This window comes from Odocoileus virginianus, chromosome 20 (genome assembly GCF_023699985.2).
Source record: "Odocoileus virginianus isolate 20LAN1187 ecotype Illinois chromosome 20, Ovbor_1.2, whole genome shotgun sequence".
NCBI lineage: Eukaryota > Metazoa > Chordata > Mammalia > Artiodactyla > Cervidae > Odocoileus > Odocoileus virginianus.
The window spans coordinates 7,614,730-7,637,628 of NC_069693.1; the positions used below are offsets into that span (position 1 = coordinate 7,614,730).

Below are 22,899 nucleotides of genomic sequence, written 5' to 3' on the forward strand. Positions count from 1 at the left end.
ACCAAACATACGCTACCTTCACAGACAGGATCCCCCTTCCCGAGGTGTTTGAACCCACAGGATAATCACTGTGGACTTCCTGAAGACTTAGGGAAATTCATTCTTAAGATAACACAAACTTGTAATATGGAAAAATATGAAATCCGAAAGCAAGGAGAATTAAGCCTTTTTCTTGTCCAGGGCTGGAAGTTTCCAGCACCACCCTCCAGATTCCCTAAGGGTCATGGTCATTTCGGGGTCAATCTTGGCCATTACAGGTACACGGGTGGAAAAGTTTGAAAAGTTGCAGAGAAGATTCTAAGACAGTTTTGTTTTTAATCCATCCAGACCCGTCTGCTCCCCCTTGTGACCAAGGCCCCACATTGCAAAATAAAGGGTGTAATTAGCTCAGATTTTCCAAGATCCTGTGAGATTTTTGCAAGGCTCCTCTGATTTAACACTACCAAGGCCCAGAAAAGGGCTGCTCCAGAAAGAGAACCTAGCCTCACCTCAGGTGGGGGCAGAGAGAACCAGGAGGGGGGAGAATTGAGTCCCTCCTCCCAGAGGAGATCTGTGCTTTTCTTTTCTCACTGACATCAACAGGGATGAAATAGAGAAGCTGATTTATTCATTCTAACCTGCCAATTTACATATGAGGAGAAAGCCAAGTGTGGGTGAGAAACACATTCCAGGTGGAACGCACGCTCGGGTCGCTGAGTCAAGATACACTTTGGTACTCTAGCAACCGCTCTGACCTGTCCAGCTGTGAGACTTGGGGCATTTTACTTCGGTATCACTTACCTGCTATGAGATCACTGCTCACTTTTACTCCTTTCCCACTATTATTACAATTGCTGTCACTGCGAACAGCCACTACTTAATGAAATTATTTGACAAGAAGATTCAAGCTTCTATGTGCTTTAGAATATGAGCATACTAACTTTTTGCTGCATTGTTCAAAAACACAGTGGCAGGAATGGTGACGGAGGGGAGGGCCTTGGTGTTGTGTTCAAGCATCCAGGGATACATCTTCAGGTTTAAACAGGCCATTGCTCCCTGTCAGAGGAAGAAGTTTCTCACGTGGAAGAAAAACAAATCTTAAAGCAAATAACTTTATTTCTATCATTCCTTTTTGAAGAACCAAAGAAATATAGAAAATATAAAAAACACACAAACAGCTGCGATTCAGGGGGGTAACAAGAAGGACGGACACAGCCCGTTAATGAGACAGCCTGCAGGCGATCACCTGCAATCTGTAAGGGACTCTGCTGGAAGACAGGCCGGCTCCCTGTCCCACCTCAAAGCCAAAGAGTCAGGCTCCCCAGGGGTGGGAGCCGGGAATCTGCCTTTTTAAACAAGCGTTCCCATTAATATTCCACTGGCAAGGCCTCACCCTAATACCCAAGAGGATTTGGTAATACTTCCTCTCTTTCAAAATCCAGGCTGGAACTCAACTAATCCTAAACTACACTCAAGAGCAGCACACTGGACGCCACCTGCTGTTTCTCAGGGCTTCAGACTTCGGTGGACGTACACTCCGCCCGCCATGGTTTTGGCTCTCTGAGGGCACCTGTCTGCACTTGAAACTGTGGTTCCGCTGTGTGGTTTCATGGCCCCGGGAGTTATTCCCCACCTGAAGCCACGCTCCTCGCTGTGTGACATCAGGTGGGGACTGAGGACAAGAAGGTGGCAAGAGGCTCCTAGGCAACAAAGTGTGCTGGTTCCTGGCTGGGGACTTTCAGGAACTGACCGTGCAGGAGAGCTGGGAGGAGACCATCAGGACCCAGGCCCTTGCTTAGCAGCCGCTGGTGCTTCACAGCCTCGCGGCTCGCAGGAAATGGTTGGTACTGGTTCAGTGACTTGGTTTTTCCCTCGCCTAGAGAGGCCTTCATGGGGGAGGGGAGGGGATCCATCGCACAAGGGCACCGTGTGGTCAGCATCTCTGGGGCTGCGGAGTCTCGGGTTCACTTGGGGCCCAGGCACTCCACAATCCCATTCCCCTTCATGCCATCGAAGAAGAAGAAGTTGTTGTGAGGGGGGTCCCTCTGAGACAGGGCCTGCAGAGGGAAACAAGAAGAAGGTTCAGCTCAAGTGCTTAAAAGGGGATACGAGGGAGAAAAGAGAATAGACCCCTGAACTGAGAGCTTCTCAAAATAACAAGGAAATCAGTTCTCGAAAGAGGCTGACTTCGCTCCCCAGGGGCTATTTGGTCATGTCAGGAAACAGTTTTGATTCTAACTGTCCTGTCCCTGCACTCTGTCCCCTACCAGCTGTGTGCCCTTGAGCAGACCATTTAGCCTCTCAGACCTTTACATTCCCCACGTAAAATGAAAATAACAACTGTTTTATCCTAGGGATTAAGAAAGATGCTTTACCTCCAATATCTAAAACAATGCTTAACTCAGAGAAGCACCAATGGCAAATGGCAGTAATAATTACTTATGAATATTCCACTGAGCAAGGCAGTGATTCATTCTGACCCATCTGAGAACACAGCCTCTGTCACCTGGGGGGACACTTCCAGGGGAAGGCCGTGCTGCTGGCCTCCACGGGACACACCAGGGTGGGCGTCCAGAAGGCCTGGAAGATGCTAGTCGGCCATGGAAATGGTCATCATTTCGTGGGGTTAACAGAAGGTCACAGCACTGTTAAGAGATGGAGTGACAGTCCCTGGGATTACATGCTGGACCACGAGTGACCTGTGTGGACCGGGGAAAGGTCCAGAGGTAACAGTGAGTTTTCTAAGACATTCTCGACCCAAGAAGGGTTACCGTTTAAAGAGGAGGACATCACCCACACAGAGGCACAACCTGCCGAGGTGCCTGGGAGCTGCGTGCAGTCACTCAGGCAGGCCCGCCTTTACAACGCTGGGCCCTGAGCCTCTCCTCCTTGAACTGAGCGCCAATTCCAGTCCTCATTTGTAAAACGGAGATGATTATACCTATTCTAAGTGCTTATTCCGGAACGAACTGTTCTTCTGGGAAGAAGGTGTTGACCTGAGGTCAGAGGGTAGCTTCTCTGAGCTTGCATATGAAAACGCAAACAAACAGCCCCAGCCTATTACGGTTCCTGTGAGTATGAAACGCGATCCAGCTTGTAACATGCCGGCCAGAGTAGATTCTCAATAAATGGGAGATGCTACTGCTTGAACAGGAGGTCCTTTCCAGTATCTGGGGCCCCCAGGCACTCAGCCAGGTGGAAGGGCACACAGGTGGATCCCAGACACAAGAGCCCACGTTTCAGGAGATAACACAACACGTTTTCACACGAAGCCTGGTAAGGCTGCTGCTGTCAACGCTCAATTCTGGCGCTGTAGGCGGGGAGACTGCCCACGAACAGTGAGAGAGAAAGAATGATTAAACCCAAGAAAGCAGGATGAGACAGAGGACAGGGCTAGAATGTGTGGTGTCTGGAAAGATACAAGGAAGGAGGGAAACAGATGATTCCAAGGGAACAGACTCGCCCCCATCTCCTGATGTTTACGTTTTACCGTGGTCAGATGGTCCCACCAGGGAGAAGGGGGAGGTCTGCCGCCCTCAGATGGCAGGCCTTTACCACCAGCTGGCTGAAGCTGGAACGGTGTTAAGTGAGGGGGAGTGGCAGGGACAAGACAGCAGGGCACAGGGTGAACATGGGGCAAAAGGTAAAGTGCTTCCCGAAGGGGGAAGGGGGAGATTCCAAACACGCCCAGCAACCAAGAATGCAGAGTGCTCTGGCTATCTGGGACAAACAGAAACAAGATGCGGACAACAGCTGTCCCCGGCAGGCAGGAAGGAGGGGGCGCCCTGAAGGTTGGAATTGGGATGAGGAGAAGCCCCTGCACACAGTGGGGTCAAGACCACCTGCCCAACCCACCACCTCCATCCCACCCAAGAAAGTCAGGGAGCACTGTCTCAGTGTGATGCATGGAGGTGAGGCTGAGGGCACCCAAGATCTGTTGGCCCAGTGGTGAAGAGCACGGGCCCAGAAGCCGGACAGCATGAGCTTGAGTCCCGGCTTCATCGCTGCTCTGCATCTCAGTGCAGGGACAGCCGTGGTTCCTACCACACCATTGTTGTGACGATCAAATGAGTCTATCAAGTTGAGAGCAGTCTCCAAGCAGTGGGTGCAGAATGGGCTTTCAACAAATGCTATCTAGCGACTTCCCTGATGGTCTAAGTGGTGGGGAATCGATCTGCCAATGCACGGAACATACGTTTGATCCTAGGTCTGGGAAGATTCCACACACTGAGGGACAATTAAGCCCGTGAACCACAACTACGGAACCCACGTGCCCTTGAGAAGCCACCGCAATGAGCAGTCCGTGCACAACTGGAGAGTAGCCCCCACTCTCTGCAACCAGAGAAAGCCCTCTGGCAGCAATAAGGACCCAGCATGGTCAAAGAAAGAAAAAGAAGTCCTAGAGAAAACTATGTTTAAAATAAATATTATCTATGCTCTCATCATTGTATGATACAAAAACATATTAGGTTCCCACTCTACCCTTGCTGTTCCATCACTGTACTCTTTCCTGCCAAGTCTCTCCACAGGCAGACTCAGAGTCCTTCTCAACACAGTCCTCCTGGCAGCCACTACCGATTCCCCAGACTGGGGGCTTGAGCTGAATCTTTCTACCAGGCTGGGTGGGCGGAAGCAGGAGTGAGACCGCACACAGCAGCGTATGCCTCTCCTCTTCTCCCACTGTGCCTCCTACTGCCTATGCCACAGAGAATTAGATTTAGAGAAAGAATCTGATCCAGAGAGAATGATCAGGGAAGAAAAAAGAGAGAAAGAAAAAGAAAAGCCTTAAGAAGATGGTGGGACCATCAAATTGAGTCAAATGTTTTTGAAGCAAGTTTGCAGAAACCAAGATGAAGCAGCAGAAGTTGGTCTGTTGTTGCAAGTCCACTTCAGTGGTCAAGAATGCGCACAAGGCAAATTCATCGCTTTAGGAAAATATCAAAGTCCCCTAAGAAACGAGCACATATTGGGGGGTATGCTACAGTTCTGACAACCCAAATGTTCCAGAAGAGACTTCAAAGTGCTGCTCTAGGTACTAAATACATGACCCTATGTGAACGCTCCCCTTTTGAGAGGCAGAGGACACCTACCTAACGTGGGCACAGGGCACCCTGGACAGAGCCTTGTGGGCTCCAGGCACAGTGCTCACGCTCCTCTGGTACTGACCTCCCCTGCTCTACACGCGCCCACGGCGTGTGAAGTGACGAGAGGGAACTTTGATGCCATGGTCATGAGTGGAGGGAAACTGTAAGGCAGACGGGAGCAGTACAGGCTGTGGAGGCCCTTCTTTGGGCCTCGGTGTCCACCCCTGAAGTGTGAATCAGGACAGTGCCCACTTCACAGAGCTGTGAGAAGCAGAATCCGTGGCAAATGCCACAACACTAGACAGCTGGTCGGTAGAGTCAGGGGATGGCAGACAGCACCCCGAGGGCTCTGTGTCCAGTTCTGGGCTTATCAGCACAAAGTAGGCACTCCAAGGTCATTTGCTGAAGGCCCACGTGAATGGGCTGGAGAGAAGGGGATGAAGTGGAAAAAGGGAGGGAGAAAGGGAACAGGGAGGTCAGGAGACAAGGATGAGTGTGGCCTGAGAAACCAGGCAGCTCTCTAAGACAGCTCTGGGTTCTCTCTGTTGGCACGTCCAAGATCCTGGCGTGGAGGGCCAATGATCTATGCCACAGGGACTTTTTTTTTCTTTTCTTTTTTTTTCCACAGGGACTTTTTACCTTCACAATTTCCTGGGCCAGGATCCCTCCAACAACTGCACACACTGGGGCCATCTCAGAGAAGCAGTACCTAAAAGAGAAGACATGTGAAACGGAGCTCTGAGCAACAGGAAGGCTGGTGGAGGACATCTGGGAGAGGTCAGTGGTGAGTTTGCCTGAATGAAAACATCTCCCACCAGGAGGAGTCAATTCAGACAGCAATGCTAATACTGGCATCTACGCGTGAAAAGTAAATCTGATCCAGGTTAGTAGGTGGCAGGGAAAGACATCTGAACCTTGGCAGGCAAGAACTGTTTTACAACTTCTTTTTTTTTTTTTGAAGTTAAAGGATAAGACTATATCTGTGCATCCTAAAAATAAAGCCCTACAAATACCAGATGTTTCGGTGCCCCGGTCACATTCTCGCAATTCTCTTCTGCCCCACAATGGGCAGTGGGTTCGATATGCTAGTCCCAGACAAATGTCAGGAGCAGGCCTGTGTTAACACGCAGGCGGCTTGGGAAAGTCGGGGTCTGAAATTAAAGCCCAGGAGCAGAGAAAAGTCTTCACTACCCACGTAGATACCAACCCTTCTGGGCCAGGAAGGGGAACCCAGAAGACAAATTTTAGCTAATACTGTCACCTGCCCCTCCCAATCATCCATCCCAGGCAGTCAAATGCTATCTCCCACCACCTCCCTCCAGGAAGCCTGCCTTGCCAGCTCCCACCCCTGAACACAAAGGGGTTTCTGAAATGAGCAGACTGCGGTGCAGGCAAGTTAAACGGAAAGCTTCTCTCTGGAGCCCTACCACGAGGAGACCACTTCCAGTCTTCTTGGTTTGGTACACACCCTTCCAGACACTTTTAAAAGGGCACGTATCTAAATATATATAACTGAAAACCCAGGTCACAGCGACTGCTATTCACTGTGCCCATAACCTATGGATGGATATTTAAGCTGTTGGGACTCTGATCATACACCTTGGTAGAGCTGTCCAAACAGTTCCCTATGGCAATTTCCTAAATATAGAATTGCTGAGTCCTGATGCCTCCAGAAAGGCTCGACCCATTCAACTCCCACCAACTGGGCTTGGGAGTGACCATCTCCTCACCCCCAGGCTGGGACCAGCACCCCCATCTGTTAACCCATGGAGGCAATTTTTCCCCCTGCTTACCAAGGTCCTCTGAGAAACTATAAAACCTAACAGAGAAAACTACAGCCAGAGAAACTAGTCGCCATAATTCTATTCCTCAAAGATAGTCAATTTTTTCCTTAAAAAACATTCTCCTTTATGCTATGTGATCCCACTATACAAATTTAATGTCCTACTTTTTTCTCTTAAAAGTATATAATCTTAAAAAAAAAAAAAAAGGGTATCATCTCAACAAAATGCCAGGAAATCAAAACAGCAACATACACATGATCACTTAAACAGACACAGAAAAAGCATGGGACAAAACGCAGAACCCTTTCGCGATAAACACACTCAACAACTGGGAACAGAAGGAAATTTCTTCAAACTGATAAAGGACATCTACAAAAATCCACAGCTAATATCACACTTAACGGCAAAACACTGAAATATCAGGAACAAAACAAGGATGTCTGCTATCACCACTTCTATTCAACATTGTCCTGGAGGTTCCAGCCAGAGCATTTAAGGAAGGCAGGAAAAAGAAACAAGGGGCATCCAGACTGGAAAGAAAGAAGTAATATGTCTTCACAGATGACATGATCTGGTATACAGACAATACTAAGGAAACCACAGAGAACTTATTTGAACTACTGAATTATTTGAATCAAGCTGCAGAATACAAGATTAACATACAAAAAAAAATCAATCTACTTCTATATATCAGCAATGAACACCCTCAAGCAAGATGAAAATGTAGAATTCCATTTACAATAGCATCCAAAAGAATAAAATATTTAGGAATAAATTTAACAGATGTGTAAGACTTACTCTCTAAAGACTATTGTTAAAAGAAATAAAAGACTTAAATAAATGGAAAGATATTCCCATGTTCATGGGTCAGAAGACTTAATTTTGTTAAGATGGTAATACTCTCCAAATTAATCTATACATTTGACATAATTCCTCTCAAAATTCCACCTAACCTTTTTTGTAGAAATGGGAAAATCCACCCTAAAATTCTGCAAGAGACCCAGAATAGTCAAAATAATCTTGGAAAAGAAAAACTAAGTTGGAGAACCCACATGTCCCAATTTCAAACTTCCTACTACAAACCTCCAGTAATCAAGACAGTGTAGTATGGCACAGGACAAATTCAGTGATTTTTTCCCCCACCTCTGGTTCATGAAATGAGTAATTTTAATTTTCTTTTAAAATTATTTTAAAAACAAAAAAATTTTGACCACACTGCCCAGCATATGGGATCCTGTGTTTCCTGACCAGGCACTGAACCTGTGCCCCCAGAAGTGGTGAAGTGCAGTCTTAACCACTGAACCGCCAGGGAAGTCCCTATTTTAAAAAAATTTTTATACAATTTTAAAGGTCATTTTCCATTTACAGTTATTAAAAATATTGGCTATACTTCCCGTGTTACACAGTGCATCCTTGGGCCTATGTTATATCCCATCCTCTGTGCCTCCCACTTCCCCTCATTTTCATCTTTGGATTCATTCCATACTATCTGTTTTTTTCCATAATATGTCTATTATCTCTGAAACTTAAGGACCAGTAAGTTCACCAAAGGACATACACTACATTCCAATTCCACTTAAACAAGATCCCCACAACAGTCAAATTCATCGAGAAAGAAAGAGGCTGCAAGGGGCTGGGGACACACAATGGGAGGTCAGTGTTCAACGGGGACAGAGGTTCACTTTGGGATGAGGACAAAGTTCTGGAGACGGTACCAGTGACAGGCAACAACAGTGTGAATGGACTTAACGCCACTGTTCTGTCCATTTAAGGGTGGCTAAAATGGTACAATATATGTTGTGTGCATTTTACCATAATGCAACAATTTAACAGCACAAGTTATATTACATATATATATTATGAATGTTTGTCATAGATGTTTATAACAGTGAGAAACTACAAATAACTTAAGTACCCACCAAGCAGTAAATGGTTAAATAAAAACCATACAGTAGACAATGAAACATCAGGTAGTACAAGTGAGGTTACGGATCTTTACTTGTGACACAAACAGGTTAATGAGATGCTGGAAAAGGAAGGCTGTCGTATGAAAAGTGTGATCATTTTGGTATTTAAAAAGAGAAGACACATGAGTAAATACACATACAGATGTCTGAGAGGCTAAAGCCCCAAATTAAATCCCAAGCCAGCAGTGGTGACTTCTCACTGGGAGGGGCTATGGGAGATCCTTTTCTTCCCTTTTCTATTTTCTGGCAATGAGCATCTGTTACCTTCATAATCAGAAAAGCAACTGAGCCCTCTGAAGAGAATAAATAACTTGACATGAAGGACGGGAAAAGCAGATCACAGACAGATGAGGGAAACGGAGACTTGGGCACAGCTTTCCCTCCTCAAGTGAGCACACCCTGCTCGGAGCTGGCGGTGGGCAATTTGTGCGGGCAGCTCAGCTGCCAGACAGCAGCTGATTCCCCACCGCACCCCAGCGCATCTCCCCTAGCCTTATCTGCACTGGCCATGGCCGGCCGTTGAGAGGCCATCAAACAGCTCTCACTTAAGGGCAACAGAGAGGGAGCACCTGAGCACGGGAGGGCATAGACACAGGAGAGCCGTTACTGCAAAGAGGGCTGGGAGGGTGGGGGGAACACAGCACTCTGTGGAGAGGAAACCAGCCAGCAGTGAGACAAGCTGTTAGCAGTGAGGCTGTGGTTCTTTCCTTCTGGGAAGCAGGGGCTCTGCCACTGGCTGGCGATGCCCAGGCAGGCCATTCGTCACTCTCAACACCCAAATCGGTCACTCGGCTTGCACGCTCATGGCCTGGCACTGGCACTGGGGGTGCTCACTGGCCCGGTTGGGACTGCTGAAGCCGGACCTGTGGGAACCTGTTCCCCGTGGGCCATCCCCTGGGACAAGGACCCCATCCCAAGCGGTGGTGTCATTAGCCCGTGAACTCCCTACCGGTGCCAACTTACAAGAGCGCCTGGTATCCAGGTGCCTCTTTCTGGCTGAGGGCTTGGCAGGCGAGTCAAAGCCCCACTGCTGGTCTTAAATTGGCTGAGGCTTGTCAGTGTCTAAGTGAGGTCCCCAGACATGAGTGCACAAGGAAAAGACTAGGGAAGGATGGGACCACCATTCACTTTCTTGCTGAATAGGAACCAAGGTACTAGGCTGTCCCCAGGGATCAGTGGTGTGGGGAAATCTTGGTCAGCTACTTACTACAACCTTGGACATGTGACTGCATCTTTCTGAGCCTCAGTTAACTCACGGGGAAATAATAATACACCCTTCAAGGACTACTGTAACAACCATATGGCTGCACTGGTAGCGCAGTGAAAGCCTTCACTACACTGTGCTGCAGTGTAATGTACACTGTACATTATCAGCTGTGTAACCTCAGGCTAGTGACTGGACTTCTCTGAGCTCTAACTCAGCTTCCCCTCTCCTATAAAATGGGATCTTGTCAAGAGAGGGCACATACACAAAGCAGCTGTGCCTGGTACTGTAATAGCTGCTCAGTAGATTCTAGTCATCATTATTGCTTCTACAAGCGAGGCACAGCAAGGCAGCTTACATGGTCCCTCAAAGACACAGAGAGAGAGTGGAAGTAAAAAGCAAATGATCCCAAAACTGTCTGGGAGGAATTCCTGACTTAGTCTCCCTTTGGACTTCACCAATCAAACCCAAAACCTGCCTGTGTATAAGAACAAAGGACTGGTCCCGGAGGCTGAAAGCATCGCAGTGCCCAGGGGCGAAGACACTGGGAACAAGGATGGCATTGCGGCTGAGGGTGTAAACTGATGGGTCATCAGAGGAGGGCAAGGGCAGTATCTACCGAATAATAAACCCATCCATCTGACCTGCCACCCCCTTGACCCTGCAGTTATATCTGAACACATATAAGGTCACCTCCATTTTCTCTGAACACATACAAGGTCACCTCCATTTTTCATATACTGTTGTTATACCAACAGAGGCGGAGGGCCGTTGCAGGGGAGGGTGTGTGTGTGTGTGTGTGTGTGTGTGTGTGTGAATGTGGCAACGGAGGTGTGTGTGTGTGTGTGTGTGTGTGTGTGTGTGTGTGTGTGTGTGAATGTGGCAACGGAGGTGTGTGTGTGTGTGTGTGTGTGTGTGTGTGTGTGTGTGTGTGAATGTGGCAACGGAGGTGTGTGTGTGTGTGTGTGTGTGTGTGTGTGAGAGAGAGAGAATGTGGCAACGGAGGCTCTCTCCTCAGGGCTTTTCAGTCTTAATAAAGCATCTCTCCAAATTAAGGCAAATACTGAACACAGACATTTATCAATCTAAACTCAATTGTGATAAATATTCAGACCAACCTGACAAAGTCTTCAGGAAGCAGGTCAGGATTGACACCCAGGGCATCAAGCACATCATTTCGTATCTGGAGCAATAACTCAGAATCTTCCCCAAAGGTATCAGAACTAGGATCTCTTCCTTTATCTGTGCGAAACTTCAGGAGCACTGGGAAAGGAAGAAGGCAGGTTAAAAAAGCAAGTCTTTTCACAACTGAAAAGAAAATATTTGAAAATGATGTGATCAAAAAGGTCTTAATTTCCAAAACATACAAAGAGCTCATAGAACTCAAATGGGCAGAAGACCTGAATGAACATCTCTCCAAAGAAGACATATATGTGGCTGACAGGCTCATGAAAAGGTGCCCAATGTCACACTAACCAACAGAGAAATGCAAATCAAAACTACAATGAGGTAGGTACCACCTCACACTGGTCAGAATGGCCCTCAATTAAAAAAAAAAAATCCACAAATAATAAATGCTGGAGAGGCTACAGAGAAAAGGGAATTCTAGTACACTGCTGGTGGGAATGTAAATTGGGCAGCCACTATGGCAAACAGTACAGAGGTTCCTCAAAAAAAAAAAAAAAAAAAAAAGAGTTGCCATATGATCCAGCAATCCACTCCTGGGCATATATATCTGGACGAAACTACAATTCAAAAAGACACATGCACCCCTATGTTCACAGCAGCACTATTCACAATCGCCAAGACATGGAAACAACCTGAACGTCCATCAACAGATGACTGGATACAGAAGACGTGGTGTGTACATATACAATGGAGTGGTGATTTAGCCATAAAATAGAATAAAATAAAGCCATTTGCAGCAACATGGATGGACCTAGAGATTATCACACTAAGTGAAGTAAGTAAAAAATAGAAAGATTTTCTCTAAGTGAAGTAAGTCAAAAAGAGAAAGACTTATATGTGGAATCTAAAATATGACACAAATGAACTTATCTATGAAACAGTAACAGACTCACAGACCCAGAGAACGGACTTGTGGTTGCTAAAGGGGAAGGACGGACTGAGAGTTCGGGATTAGCAGATGTAAGCTATTATATATAGAATGGAATAATGACAAGATCCTAAGGTATAGCTCAGGGAACTATATTCAATAACCTGTGATAAAGCACAGTGGAAAAGAATGTCTGTATATGTGAATCAACTTTGCTGTAGAGCAGAAATTAACACAACACTAAATCAACAGTACTTCAATAATTTTTTTCATAATAAATACTTAAAAATGTTGATAATAAAACAGAAACATTTTTTTTTCATTCTACAGGAAGTACATTAATTAAAATGTGGGCCAAGTGAAAGGTAACACTTTTCATTTATTCCACCAACATAGTTAAGAAAGGTAATCAAATAATGACAAAAATGACTAAAATTCCTGTGACGAGAGCCATGACAGTACAACAGAGTCTGACTCCTCTATAGGGTGCTGTTAAGCAAAGCTTCCCTGCGTCACCACCATGAGTGAAGTGTGTGTGGGTTTGGGAAGAAGGGTCGGGGAAGCTCTCAGCGCAGGGAAAAGGCCCTGTTCTGACCCAGAAGAGCCGTCAGGTGGAGGAGGCATGCATTCTAGGTACAAGTTCAAAGGATGAACTGCTTCCAGCCAGAGAGGACAGCCAAGGGCTCGGACGCATCAGACAGGCGGATCATTACAAACAAACCCTCCCATACTTAATACCACTGCTACAACTGCTACGTCAACCTCCAGAAAGCGATGTTTCATTTTGGATGTGAACAAGAGGGAGGGTTTAGATGACAGCAGCAAATCAGAGCTACCGTGGAACAAGCCCTGAATAAGGCTTGGACTTGTAAGCCAAATGAAAAGACACGGGCAGGAATAGAAGACCGAGCCCCTTCCACTGCCTCGTCCAGATGTCCACGGCAGGCGGGCTGGGGGGCACTCTTGTCCCCACCATGCTCTCCAAGGCAGGTGGAGCCTCTCCAGGCAGTGCTCCTCGCACGGCACACAGGCTGTTTCTGAGCAGAGGCAGAGACAGTAGATCCCAGGGGGCCCTGGGAGGGCCCTTCACACTCACAGTTTGCCAAGTGCTTCCACTTAAGTCTCATCAGTGTTTGCTGACTGAAAAAGTGAACTCATTCCCAAGTCATACTCCCTCCAAGTACAAGGAGCTCTCTAAAAGTTAAAGGTGAATGGGAAAAGTTAAAGGTGAATGGGCAATAGTCGTGGGGCTCTTTAAAAATGCAAATATCTGGATCTAGCCCCAGACTAGGGAATCATTCTCTTGTTTTCTTCAGACTCACACACGGTTTTGGTGATGAGCAGCCCTGAGGAGAACAGCTCTCCAAGAAGTAGTAAGAAATCATTCATTCGCCAGTATGAGTGAGCACGGCTGACCTAGGTGTGCCCGGTGGACCTAGGTGCCAGAGGTCCAACGATGAGCAAGGTCTCTGCAGCCTGAAGGTGACGGGGGAGGACAGGGAATTAGGGGCCAGGACAGACGGCTCAACTGCAGCCTGAGAGAAGTTCATAAACAGTTACACAGAGTTCTCAGAAGACCCCAGACAGCAGAGGTCCAGGTTAAAGAAGATGCAACCTGCTGCTGGGCTATGCTTTTCTCAGTGTCAGTGCCAGAGAAAGACTGCTAGTCACGCACCCTGGACAGGGCTCTGCACATCAGAGGGCTTGTCCTCTTTTTCTTTAGAAGGTTCCAGAATACCTGCTTCAGATACTATTTGTGGTCCAGGAATGTTACTCTCCTTTCTCTTCCAAGAATACAGCTTCTACAACCCTTGATTCTGCCCGACCATTTGGCAGCCAACTCAAAGCCAATGACCATCCGGATGCTGGCTAACACGGACTTGCCACCACCCGAGCTCAACTTCTACCTCTGCGGATGTGTCGCTGGGATTCTGATCTGGAGTAAAACAAATGCCTTCAGGCAAGCGTGTGGGGACAGGGTGGAGGAAAGATTGCAAAGTGGCGAGGAATCACTGAGACAGAGCCTATTTTCCAACAAGGTCCTGTGACAAACAAACCTGGAAATCTCCAGTCCAGACAAGAGGACATTCTAAGCGGATGGTATCAAATGTCAGCCCTCGTCCTGTCCATCACTCTGGAGAAGACAGACCCAGAGTGTGTGTCAGCGCTGCCTGAGCAGATGCTCGTAACGCACAGTCCGAGGGCCAGGGACAAGCAGGCAGAAAGCAAACGAGGCTGCGAGGCTGCAGCTGGGTCCTGTCTCGGCTGCCTCCAGTACAGTCTTTCTTCTCTGTCACTGGGGCAGAAGCACGAGCTGTCACAAGGGACACCAGAGAGGCTCAGTTTTTAAGCCCTCACCACAAAACTTTTCACCTTCTGGTTAAGAAACACAGCTCTTGAAGCAAACTCAAACTATTGTAAAAACTCCAAAACAAACAGTGCCTACTCCACGCCAGGCACCTTTCTAAACCTTTTGCATCCACAATAACCGAGGGAGGGAGGGAGGTCCTGATACGCTTCCCCCTTCACAGGTGAAGAAACTGAAGTTCAGAGACTGAGTAGTTTTTTCCATGGGACTGCCAATGAGGAGTAGTGGAGAACTGCCAATTCTGGTGTTCAGAATCTGTGCTTCTTAACCCTAACTGGACCCAGCAGAAATCCAGGACCATTAGGAATGCAGCCCAAGGATCCCAAGTAGTCTGGCTCTTTGCCCCCCACCTCAAGAGAACTCCCGTTCGACCACATTTTGGTGAGATGCATTTTCCAGACGGGCTCTTCCCTCTCTCAACTGGTCCATTAATTTTAAGTTCCTAGTTGTGCGGGTGAGCAGAGGAGGCAGGGGCCATATGAACCCTGGCCCATCCATCTTCAGGGGGTAAGACCAGTTTCATCTTGGAAAGAAAGAAGACAGCGCTCAGAGGAGGAGCAGAGGCCGCCAGCAGCTGGCCCCGCTGTTTCTCTGGGCCCCTTGCCTGTTCCTGGTGTGGGCCGCCTGGACGTGGGCCGGCAGCCTGGCACCGTCTAGAGGCCTCGCTGACCACATCTGAAGCTCGCGCAAGGCCTCCGGGACGGGGGCCAGTCACTCCAGCCACTTATTTGCAGCAAAGCAAACAGAGGCTGTATTCTGTACTCTTTTTTTTTCCCCCCTTTAATGTCAGCACTCCAGTGAGCAGGGCTGGAGGGGCAGGAAGAAGCCCAATGTTCTAGATGGGCAGCAGCCTCAGAACTGACCTGAGCCCCTGACGGGCTCTTGCTTATTAAAGTCTCCTCTTTGTTCTATCATCTGCCCTCCCAAACGGCCAGACATACACACATCACTGTTGACTCTGCATTTCTGGAGAGCACCTCCCTGCCAGTTTCCAGATTATGAAACTATTCCGTGAAGATCAAATACTGTTAGGGATGCCAAAAGATGACTCATCGAAACATATCAAAACACTGCACAAAATCAGAGTTCCAAACTTGATTAACTTCCTCTGAACCTTTTAATTAACTCAGGCTGCTGAAGTCCGGGGGTGGGGGGTGACATTCACCACTACTGAGGACAGACTGGGTCTCTGCTAGAGTTCAGGACTCTCCCATGCAACAGAGAAGACAAACTTTGAAAGGGGGAAACCAAGCACCTTTCCCTGGATCAGAAGAAAAACTGTATACATGTGGATAAACTACTACTTTTGCAAAGAGAAATTAACTCAAATTCAAATTTAATCTAAATCAGACTACTAGGTTAGTGTTATAACAGGAATCCAGGAAGCAATATTATTAATTACTCCATTTCTTTCTGAAAACTTTTATTGCATTTAAATGGCACAATTATATTTAGCATAATCACTAAGGCCATTCAAAAACTTCATTATTTTTGTAGGAAAAAAATGAAGTCAATGTTGCAAACTAGCTCCAATCCAATTGCTGTTCCCCAAAAGAATTCAACTAAAGGAAAAAAGCCAAAACTCTATAATAAACTGCCTGGCTGGTGCCTAGGGCTGTTCTGTACCAGACACTCCTGCCTTACCTCTCTGGTGCTCCCCACCATTCTCCCCAAACTGGCTCACTCAAGAGACTCATAATCTCTGGGAATGGTCTGGAAATCGGATCCACTCCTGGGTAACATACATCTCCAAGAAAATGAAAAGGAGAGTTATCCTCTTAGCCAGCAGCCCATCTCCAAAGGCAAGACACCAGGTCTCCTATTTAGGCAACTGTTCATTCAATAAATACACAGCGAGCACAGACTCTGTGCCGGGGCCTGAGCGGGACAAAGCAAAACGCACACTCTGCCACTCCGAGTATTTCGTGAGGGTGACACACAAAAACAACACATGGCAACAAAAGGCAGGGACTAGAGAAGGAGCTCTGAGTGAGCGCGACGGGGTGGAAGAGGGTGGTCTCACCTAGCAGCCAGATGCCCCTTTCCCACCAGGCACAACCACCATATTTTAGCGGGTCCTCCAAGCCCGAACACTGACCCTTGCCACCTCCTGCCCTGGACCTGCCCATGCTGCTCGTCAGGGACCACTGCGCCCTCTCTGTAGAGCCCTTCCCAGGGCCTGGGCAGCCTGGAACCAGCAGACCACTCTGACCCCTGTTCTAAATCACTGTAACGCTGGACCCTGACAACATCCCTGAGCCTCCTCGGTAAAAATGGGAATCGTCACAGCACTGAACTCACGCGGTTTAAGGATGAAAGGAATAAACTGGCCAAGCACCTTGGCCAGTGCCAGGGGAGCGTCAGGCCCATGGTGCTGCTCCATAAACCAACGCACACGGCCCTCAGAGAGGCTGACACACTGGTCTATGCTGGGACTCCCCACGTGACTGGGACCACCACCAACTCAACAGCGAGCGCGGGGGGCTGCCGCGCCTTGGCTCTGAATCGTACATCCTCTCTGATACTCTCCACAACTCGCTCTTGGCCTTCATGGTCTTAATCACAGTTTGAGACTTTATAGTCACCTGTGTCAGTTCACTTGTACAAGGACTGACCTATCTCCTTTACTAGCCTGTGGTGCTCCGTGGGGCAGAGACGTTATCTGTTGTGTTCACCATTACCTAATGAATGCCCAGCACAGGGCATGCCCCCATGGTACACACTGAGGAATTATCGGTTCCACGGGAAGCCTCAGTGTTTGGAGAAGGAAGGAAAGGAGTCACACGGTGGGGAGAAGGCTCACAACAAGGTGACACAGGCCCTCACTGATCTAACCAGCCTGGTCCTGTGCTAACTGAAATGAATGGAGACCTCAAGATACCCAGGATGGTTCTGTTTTTTACCAAGGAATGTTCAACAAGAGAAAAACAGAAAAAGAAAAAAAAAAAAAAAGACACACAGTGTATCACATCTGCCTCAGGAGGGAAACTAGACAGAAACCTGCCTTTAAGGCCATATTTGAGGGCCAAAGGTGCAGAACAGCTGGCCCATGGGCCTGAAACTCAAAGGAGGGAAGGGCCTGGGCTGGGGGAGGCAGAGGCATGGTCTCCGGGAACCCCCATGAGGCCTGCTGGCTCTCAGCCTCTCACCTTTCAAGGCATCTGGTTGCATCTGGTCGTCTGCTCAGCTCAGCTCAGCTCAGCTCCACCCCACTCCCCGCTTCATTTACCTCTCTTAGTTTTCCTCTTTAACCCAGAAATGTGAAAGTATGTGCATGCATGTATTCCTTCATTCATTTCTCGTTCACAAACATTTCCTGAGAACCTGCACACCACCTCCACCCCGGATGCTGAGCCGTGTTGGGACCCAAAAGGCGGAGATCACAGTCCACAGAGGGCACGCACATGTCACATGTCTGTCACCATGGCCGCCGGGGCCTTTGACCTCTTTCTCCAGAGAACTTCACCTCCAGATTGGCCTGCCTTGAAGACTTTTTCTGAAACACCCCTGCTGAGCACCAAGTCTCGGCCATCCATTCATCTCGCCAATGAAAGCTGGTCTCTGACCACATCCCATCTCAGTTCAGCAGAGAAAGAAAGCTGTCTCTGGTTATTTACAGCTCACTGTCTTCTGAAGAGAACCTGAGGCAGCTGGATGAAAGTTGTTGATGGGAGAAAGGGGAGTCCTGCTTCTCAGAAATGACCTGCTGGGTTTTGCCTACCAAATAAAGACCCAGATTACTCAACCTGAGCATGCAACAGAGGAACTGGCTCACCCAGCCATGCAAAGGTGCGGTATTTGAGGGGCTTTACAAAGGTCAGGCCCTGTGGCCAGTGATTTAATTATGAGCAAATGGTTGCCGCCAAGTTATTTATGCCATAAACAATCTGGAAACAATCTCACATCCAATAATAGGATGATTACATAAAATACGACTGGAGTAGGAAATGGCAACCCAATCTAGTATTCTTGCCTGGAGAATCCCGTGGTCAGAGGAGCCTGGTGGGCTACGGCCCATGCGATTGCAAAGAGTTGGACACGACTGAGCAACTAAGCATGCACACGCAATATGACAGGTTGACAGAATGAAGTATTATTCAGCTATCAAAATTATGTTTAAGCAGTTTTTAGCCACATGTTTGTTTTCTTAACATTTAGGTTTTTAAAAGGGGGGCATGTAATAGCCTATATTCAGAATAAGCTCTTCTACATAAAATAGAATGAGGTGGGTGCAACTGTGATCATCCTCATGTCCGAGGTGGGAAACTGAGGCTTGGGCTCACGATGGATTCCAGTCACTACAACTCTAATCTCTATGTTGCACTGCCTCCCCGGAAGCAGAGAGAAGAGAGACTACAGACTAGTTTAAAAAAGGAAAAGAAAAAAGAAAATCACTTCAAATGAACTTAGTTTCCGACCCCAGACTCCATCAGTTTAGAATAATGCAAACCACCCATTCAGTCTCTATCTGGCCAAATATTCTATTTCTCCTTTAAAAAAAAAATTATTATTTTAAAACAAAAATTAAAAACAATATTTAAAAAAAAAAAAAAATTTTCCCCAGCTGTGCTGTGCAGCATGTGGAGTCCTAGTTTCCCAACCAGGGATCGAACCCATGACCTCTGCAGTGGAAGCGTGAGTCCCAACCACCAGGGAAGTCCCCTATTTCTCTTCTTTAAAAAAAAAAACAAAAAAAAAAAAACCACAAAAAAATGGTCTAATGATTCCTGAACTTGACTCTCATCTTTACAATGGAGCAGTCTGAGAAGTCTGTAACTTACAAAAAGAAGGGGACAGAAACATTCTGAAATGCTGAGGCAGGTTACATAGGGGCCAAGTGCGGAGCTCCCTGGATCCCGAGTGCTCGGCCCCGTCTCCTAGCGTGGCCAGCCGCCCACGGCTCACAGAGCTGTTCTGACAGAGCCCTCTCCATTCACGCTCCCCTGCCTGGTCACAAGCAGCAGGGAGACAGGGGCTTTTCTCCAGCCCAGCACTTGAGTGGCACATGACCTTGACTCTGGGCATCTGCTGCTCTCCGCCAACCGCTCTTACCCAAGGAAGATGGCACAGGACATTCCCGTGACTGTTGTCTGACAGTCAGGGAAGAGATGTGAGGCTTTCAACCAGAATCGCAGCTGGGCTGGGGCCCGAGAGCAGCTCAAACACAGGCTAACATGGGGGTGGGGGAGACACGGGCCTGCAGAGAAGACAAGGCAGGTTGCTGACAATGTTGCCCATTATTTCAATCTGGCCTCGGTGGGCCTCAGTTTCCCATCTGCAAAAGTGGAATAAGAAAACGTCATGGGGCTCTTGTGATGTTCAGACTCTAAAAAATGGACATGATGCCATGAGTATTAATTAGTAAGGCGAACAGCTGAAGTCTGACTGAGCGCTTTGAGGGACGTGGTATTTATTGGGGGGTGCTTAAACACTTACTAGGTTTGGTGACCCTGGAAAAATGACTTAGCTTCTTTCAGACTCTATTTCCATCTGTGAAAATGAGATGATCATAAGTAAGATCTGCTCCCATGAAGTTCTTTGTTGGTTAACCAACAAGGACCTACTGTATAGCACAGGGGGCTCTATTCAATATTCTGTAAGAATCTCTATCAGTAAAGAATCTGAAAAAGAATGAATACATGTATATATATAGCTGAGTCACTTTGTTGTACACCTGGAACTAACACAACTTTGTAAATCAATTATATGCCAAGAAAAACGAACAAGTAAAAAAAATTATTAATGCACAAGATGTGCTTGGCCTGCATTTGTTAATACCTGTGACCCTCAGTGGCGGACTCTGAGTTATACGCCTCTTTTTCAGGTTGAGGAATGGAGCACGAGCCTAACCAGAGTTGGTTCTCCAGCAACAGTCTCTACCCACTGATGGCAGTGAAGCCCAGGACTGCACTCACGGCTCACCTCTGCCCTCCCCCTCACCTCTCCACTCTGTGTGGCACTGCCTTCTTCCTTTCTGAATGACTGTGGTCTGCGTTTTGTACCACTGATAAGACAAGTGGCACCAGAAAAAAAAAAACCAAACAAAAAAAAGAAACACAACAAAACCCACTGCTTCTTTCTTCTTCCCTCTCTACAAATTATTTTTAAACATCTGTGGTTATGACAGCAGCAAATCAACAAGCACTCAGCGGCTGCCCCATTATCGGAACCCATTTCCCTGTGGCCGTCTCTTCCTCAGCAGTTCTTGTCATCGCTGGACACCAAAACACCCGCGGGGGAACGCGGGGCCCAGCAAGTGGCGACGACTGGTGTGCAAAGGTTACAAGTTCTAAAATAAGAAGTTCCTCCTGAAGAGAACTGATCACCCAATCAAGCTGAGGTCTAGAGACAAAAGTCAGTTAAAAATCATAAAAACAGGTAGGCTCAGAGTGTCGCGGTGGCAGGGAGAACTGAGGAAGGAGGAGTCAAGGAAACTAAGTTTTCTAACCATAAAAAAGTTAAAACTGTTCATTATTAAGAAATCTTGTGAGAGAATCCCTGCAGTGATGAGGGAGAATGAAGCACAATATACTAGAAAGTTCTGGAAGAATACACAGGAAATAGCAGTTTTCTCTGAGACATCTGAGTATTTTACTAAGAAGATTAACATTAAAAGAAGACAATGATTTCTAAGGCTCTCCTATACATGATCACTGGGAGGAGAAGGTTATCAATATCTCCCCCATTCCTATATGAGAAAACAGAGGCCATAAGGTGAAGGGACTTGCTCAAGGCCAAGAACTATATGACAGAGTGGAACCAAAATGACTTTCTTCTGCGAGGATGGGATGTTCTGAGAAAACAGCATTGAAACAAGTATACTATCAAGGGTGAAAGTGACCACCAGCCCAGGTTGGATGCATGAGACAAGTGCTCAGGGTTGGTGCACTGGGAAGACCCAGAGGGATGGGATGGGGAGGGAGGCGGGAGGGGGATCGGGATGGGGAACACATGTAAATCCATGGCTGATTCATGTCAATGTATGGCAAAAACCACTACAATATTGTAAAGTAATTAGCCTCTAACTAATAAAAATAAATGAAACAAACAAACAAAAAAAAACAAAATGCCTTTCTTCCAAATCCAAATCTGGAGACATCAAGGTTCTAGGAGTAGCAGAAAGTAGACATGAACTCCAAACTTGCTGGGCTGGACTTATGAATCAAGAACAATCGGGCACCTTAGAAAAGATTCTAATTCCCTCACGGCGGGCCCGAGGTCGGATCTACCAGCTCCAGGGAAGTCCACTCTACTGTGTATTTCCCCCAAGCAAGAATATTCTCATAGAACCACAAAAGTTATCAAAACTGAAAATTAACATTGATAGAGTATTACTACCTACTCAACAGATTTTTTTCAAATTTTACTGACAGTCCTACTGATGTCTTTGAAAGCAAAAGCAAAAAAAAAAACCTGCTCGCAGATCCAGTCTGGGAAGTCTGTGCTCCATTTAGCTACCCTGCTCTTCATCCTCCTTTAATCTGAGATGAAGTTCCTGGGTCCTTCACGACACTTTTGAAGAGTACAGGCCACTTATTTTATAGAATCATCTTCAGTCCAAGTATGTCTGATGTTTCCTCATAATTGGGGTGAGACCACCCACGCTGGGCTGAGAACCAGAGGCCACCCTTGGCTGGCTCAGCAGTGCGGTGCTACTTATTATACTATCTTCTACCTGCTCAGTGCATCCAAGCAGGACGCATGAGACCTACTGTCCTATTCTTGGAATGTTAACTGTGATCTCTTGGTGGAGGGACAATCTGCCAGGATTCTCTAGTCTCTCTGTAATAAATCAAAAAGTATCCTGGGAAGATATCTATGCTGCTTCACAGCCTACTTTCCCATTCGTTTTAGCATTCATCAGTGATCCTTAAAACAATACTACAACTATGATGGCCAAACACAGATTTCTTTTAATCTTCCTCATTTTGCTGTTTTTATTATTATTCTTCCGTTTAAAAAAAAAACAAACAAACTTTGCCCTCTTCCTCATTTATTTATTCAATTATCAGTATAGGTTCATGAATTATTTTATTCTATGGGTTGTAATCAACTACGATCATGATTTATTTGATCCTCAAATTCTCCCAGATTTGATCAGCAGGTGCCGCTTCAAACTGACTCCTGTGACCTTCATTTCAGACATAACCCGTCATTCTCTGTACACGTCCTCACTTTCGGGCAGAGCAGGATGTTCTAGGCACACCTATAAATTTCCTACCCCAGGCTCAGAACCAGCCATTTCTCCAAGGAGTCCTGGTTCCCTGCATGTTAACAATCATGAAGTCTGTTCATGGCTATTAGTTCTAAAAGCCCTCTCAATGGGTTAGAGCTAGGAAATACATATGTATAAATGTGAATACATGGGGACTTTCCTGGTGGTCCAGGGGCTAAGACTGCGCTCCCAATGTAAGGGACCCAAGTTCTATCTCTGGTTAGGGAACTAGATCCCACCGG

The 22,899-nt window shown here is 47.0% G+C and overlaps 1 protein-coding gene across 3 annotated transcripts in view; it reads right to left on the bottom strand.

The window, feature by feature from the left end:
• Positions 1–1,072: 1,072 nt before the first annotated feature.
• SAE1 (SUMO1 activating enzyme subunit 1) overlaps positions 1,073–22,899 on the bottom strand; it is a 77,037-nt gene continuing 55,210 nt past the window's right edge. For 2 of the 3 annotated variants that reach the window (XM_020898047.2, XM_020898044.2), the window contains exons 7-9: positions 11,137–11,281; positions 5,703–5,772; positions 1,852–2,036 (exon numbers count right to left, since the gene is read on the bottom strand). In XM_020898047.2, the coding sequence (XP_020753706.1) occupies positions 1,944–2,036; positions 5,703–5,772; positions 11,137–11,281 (308 nt within the window). In that variant the 3' untranslated portion in view covers positions 1,852–1,943. Of the gene's footprint in view, positions 2,037–5,702; positions 5,773–11,136; positions 11,282–22,899 lie in introns of all 3 variants that reach the window. The other variant, XM_020898048.2, reaches the window with a different exon arrangement.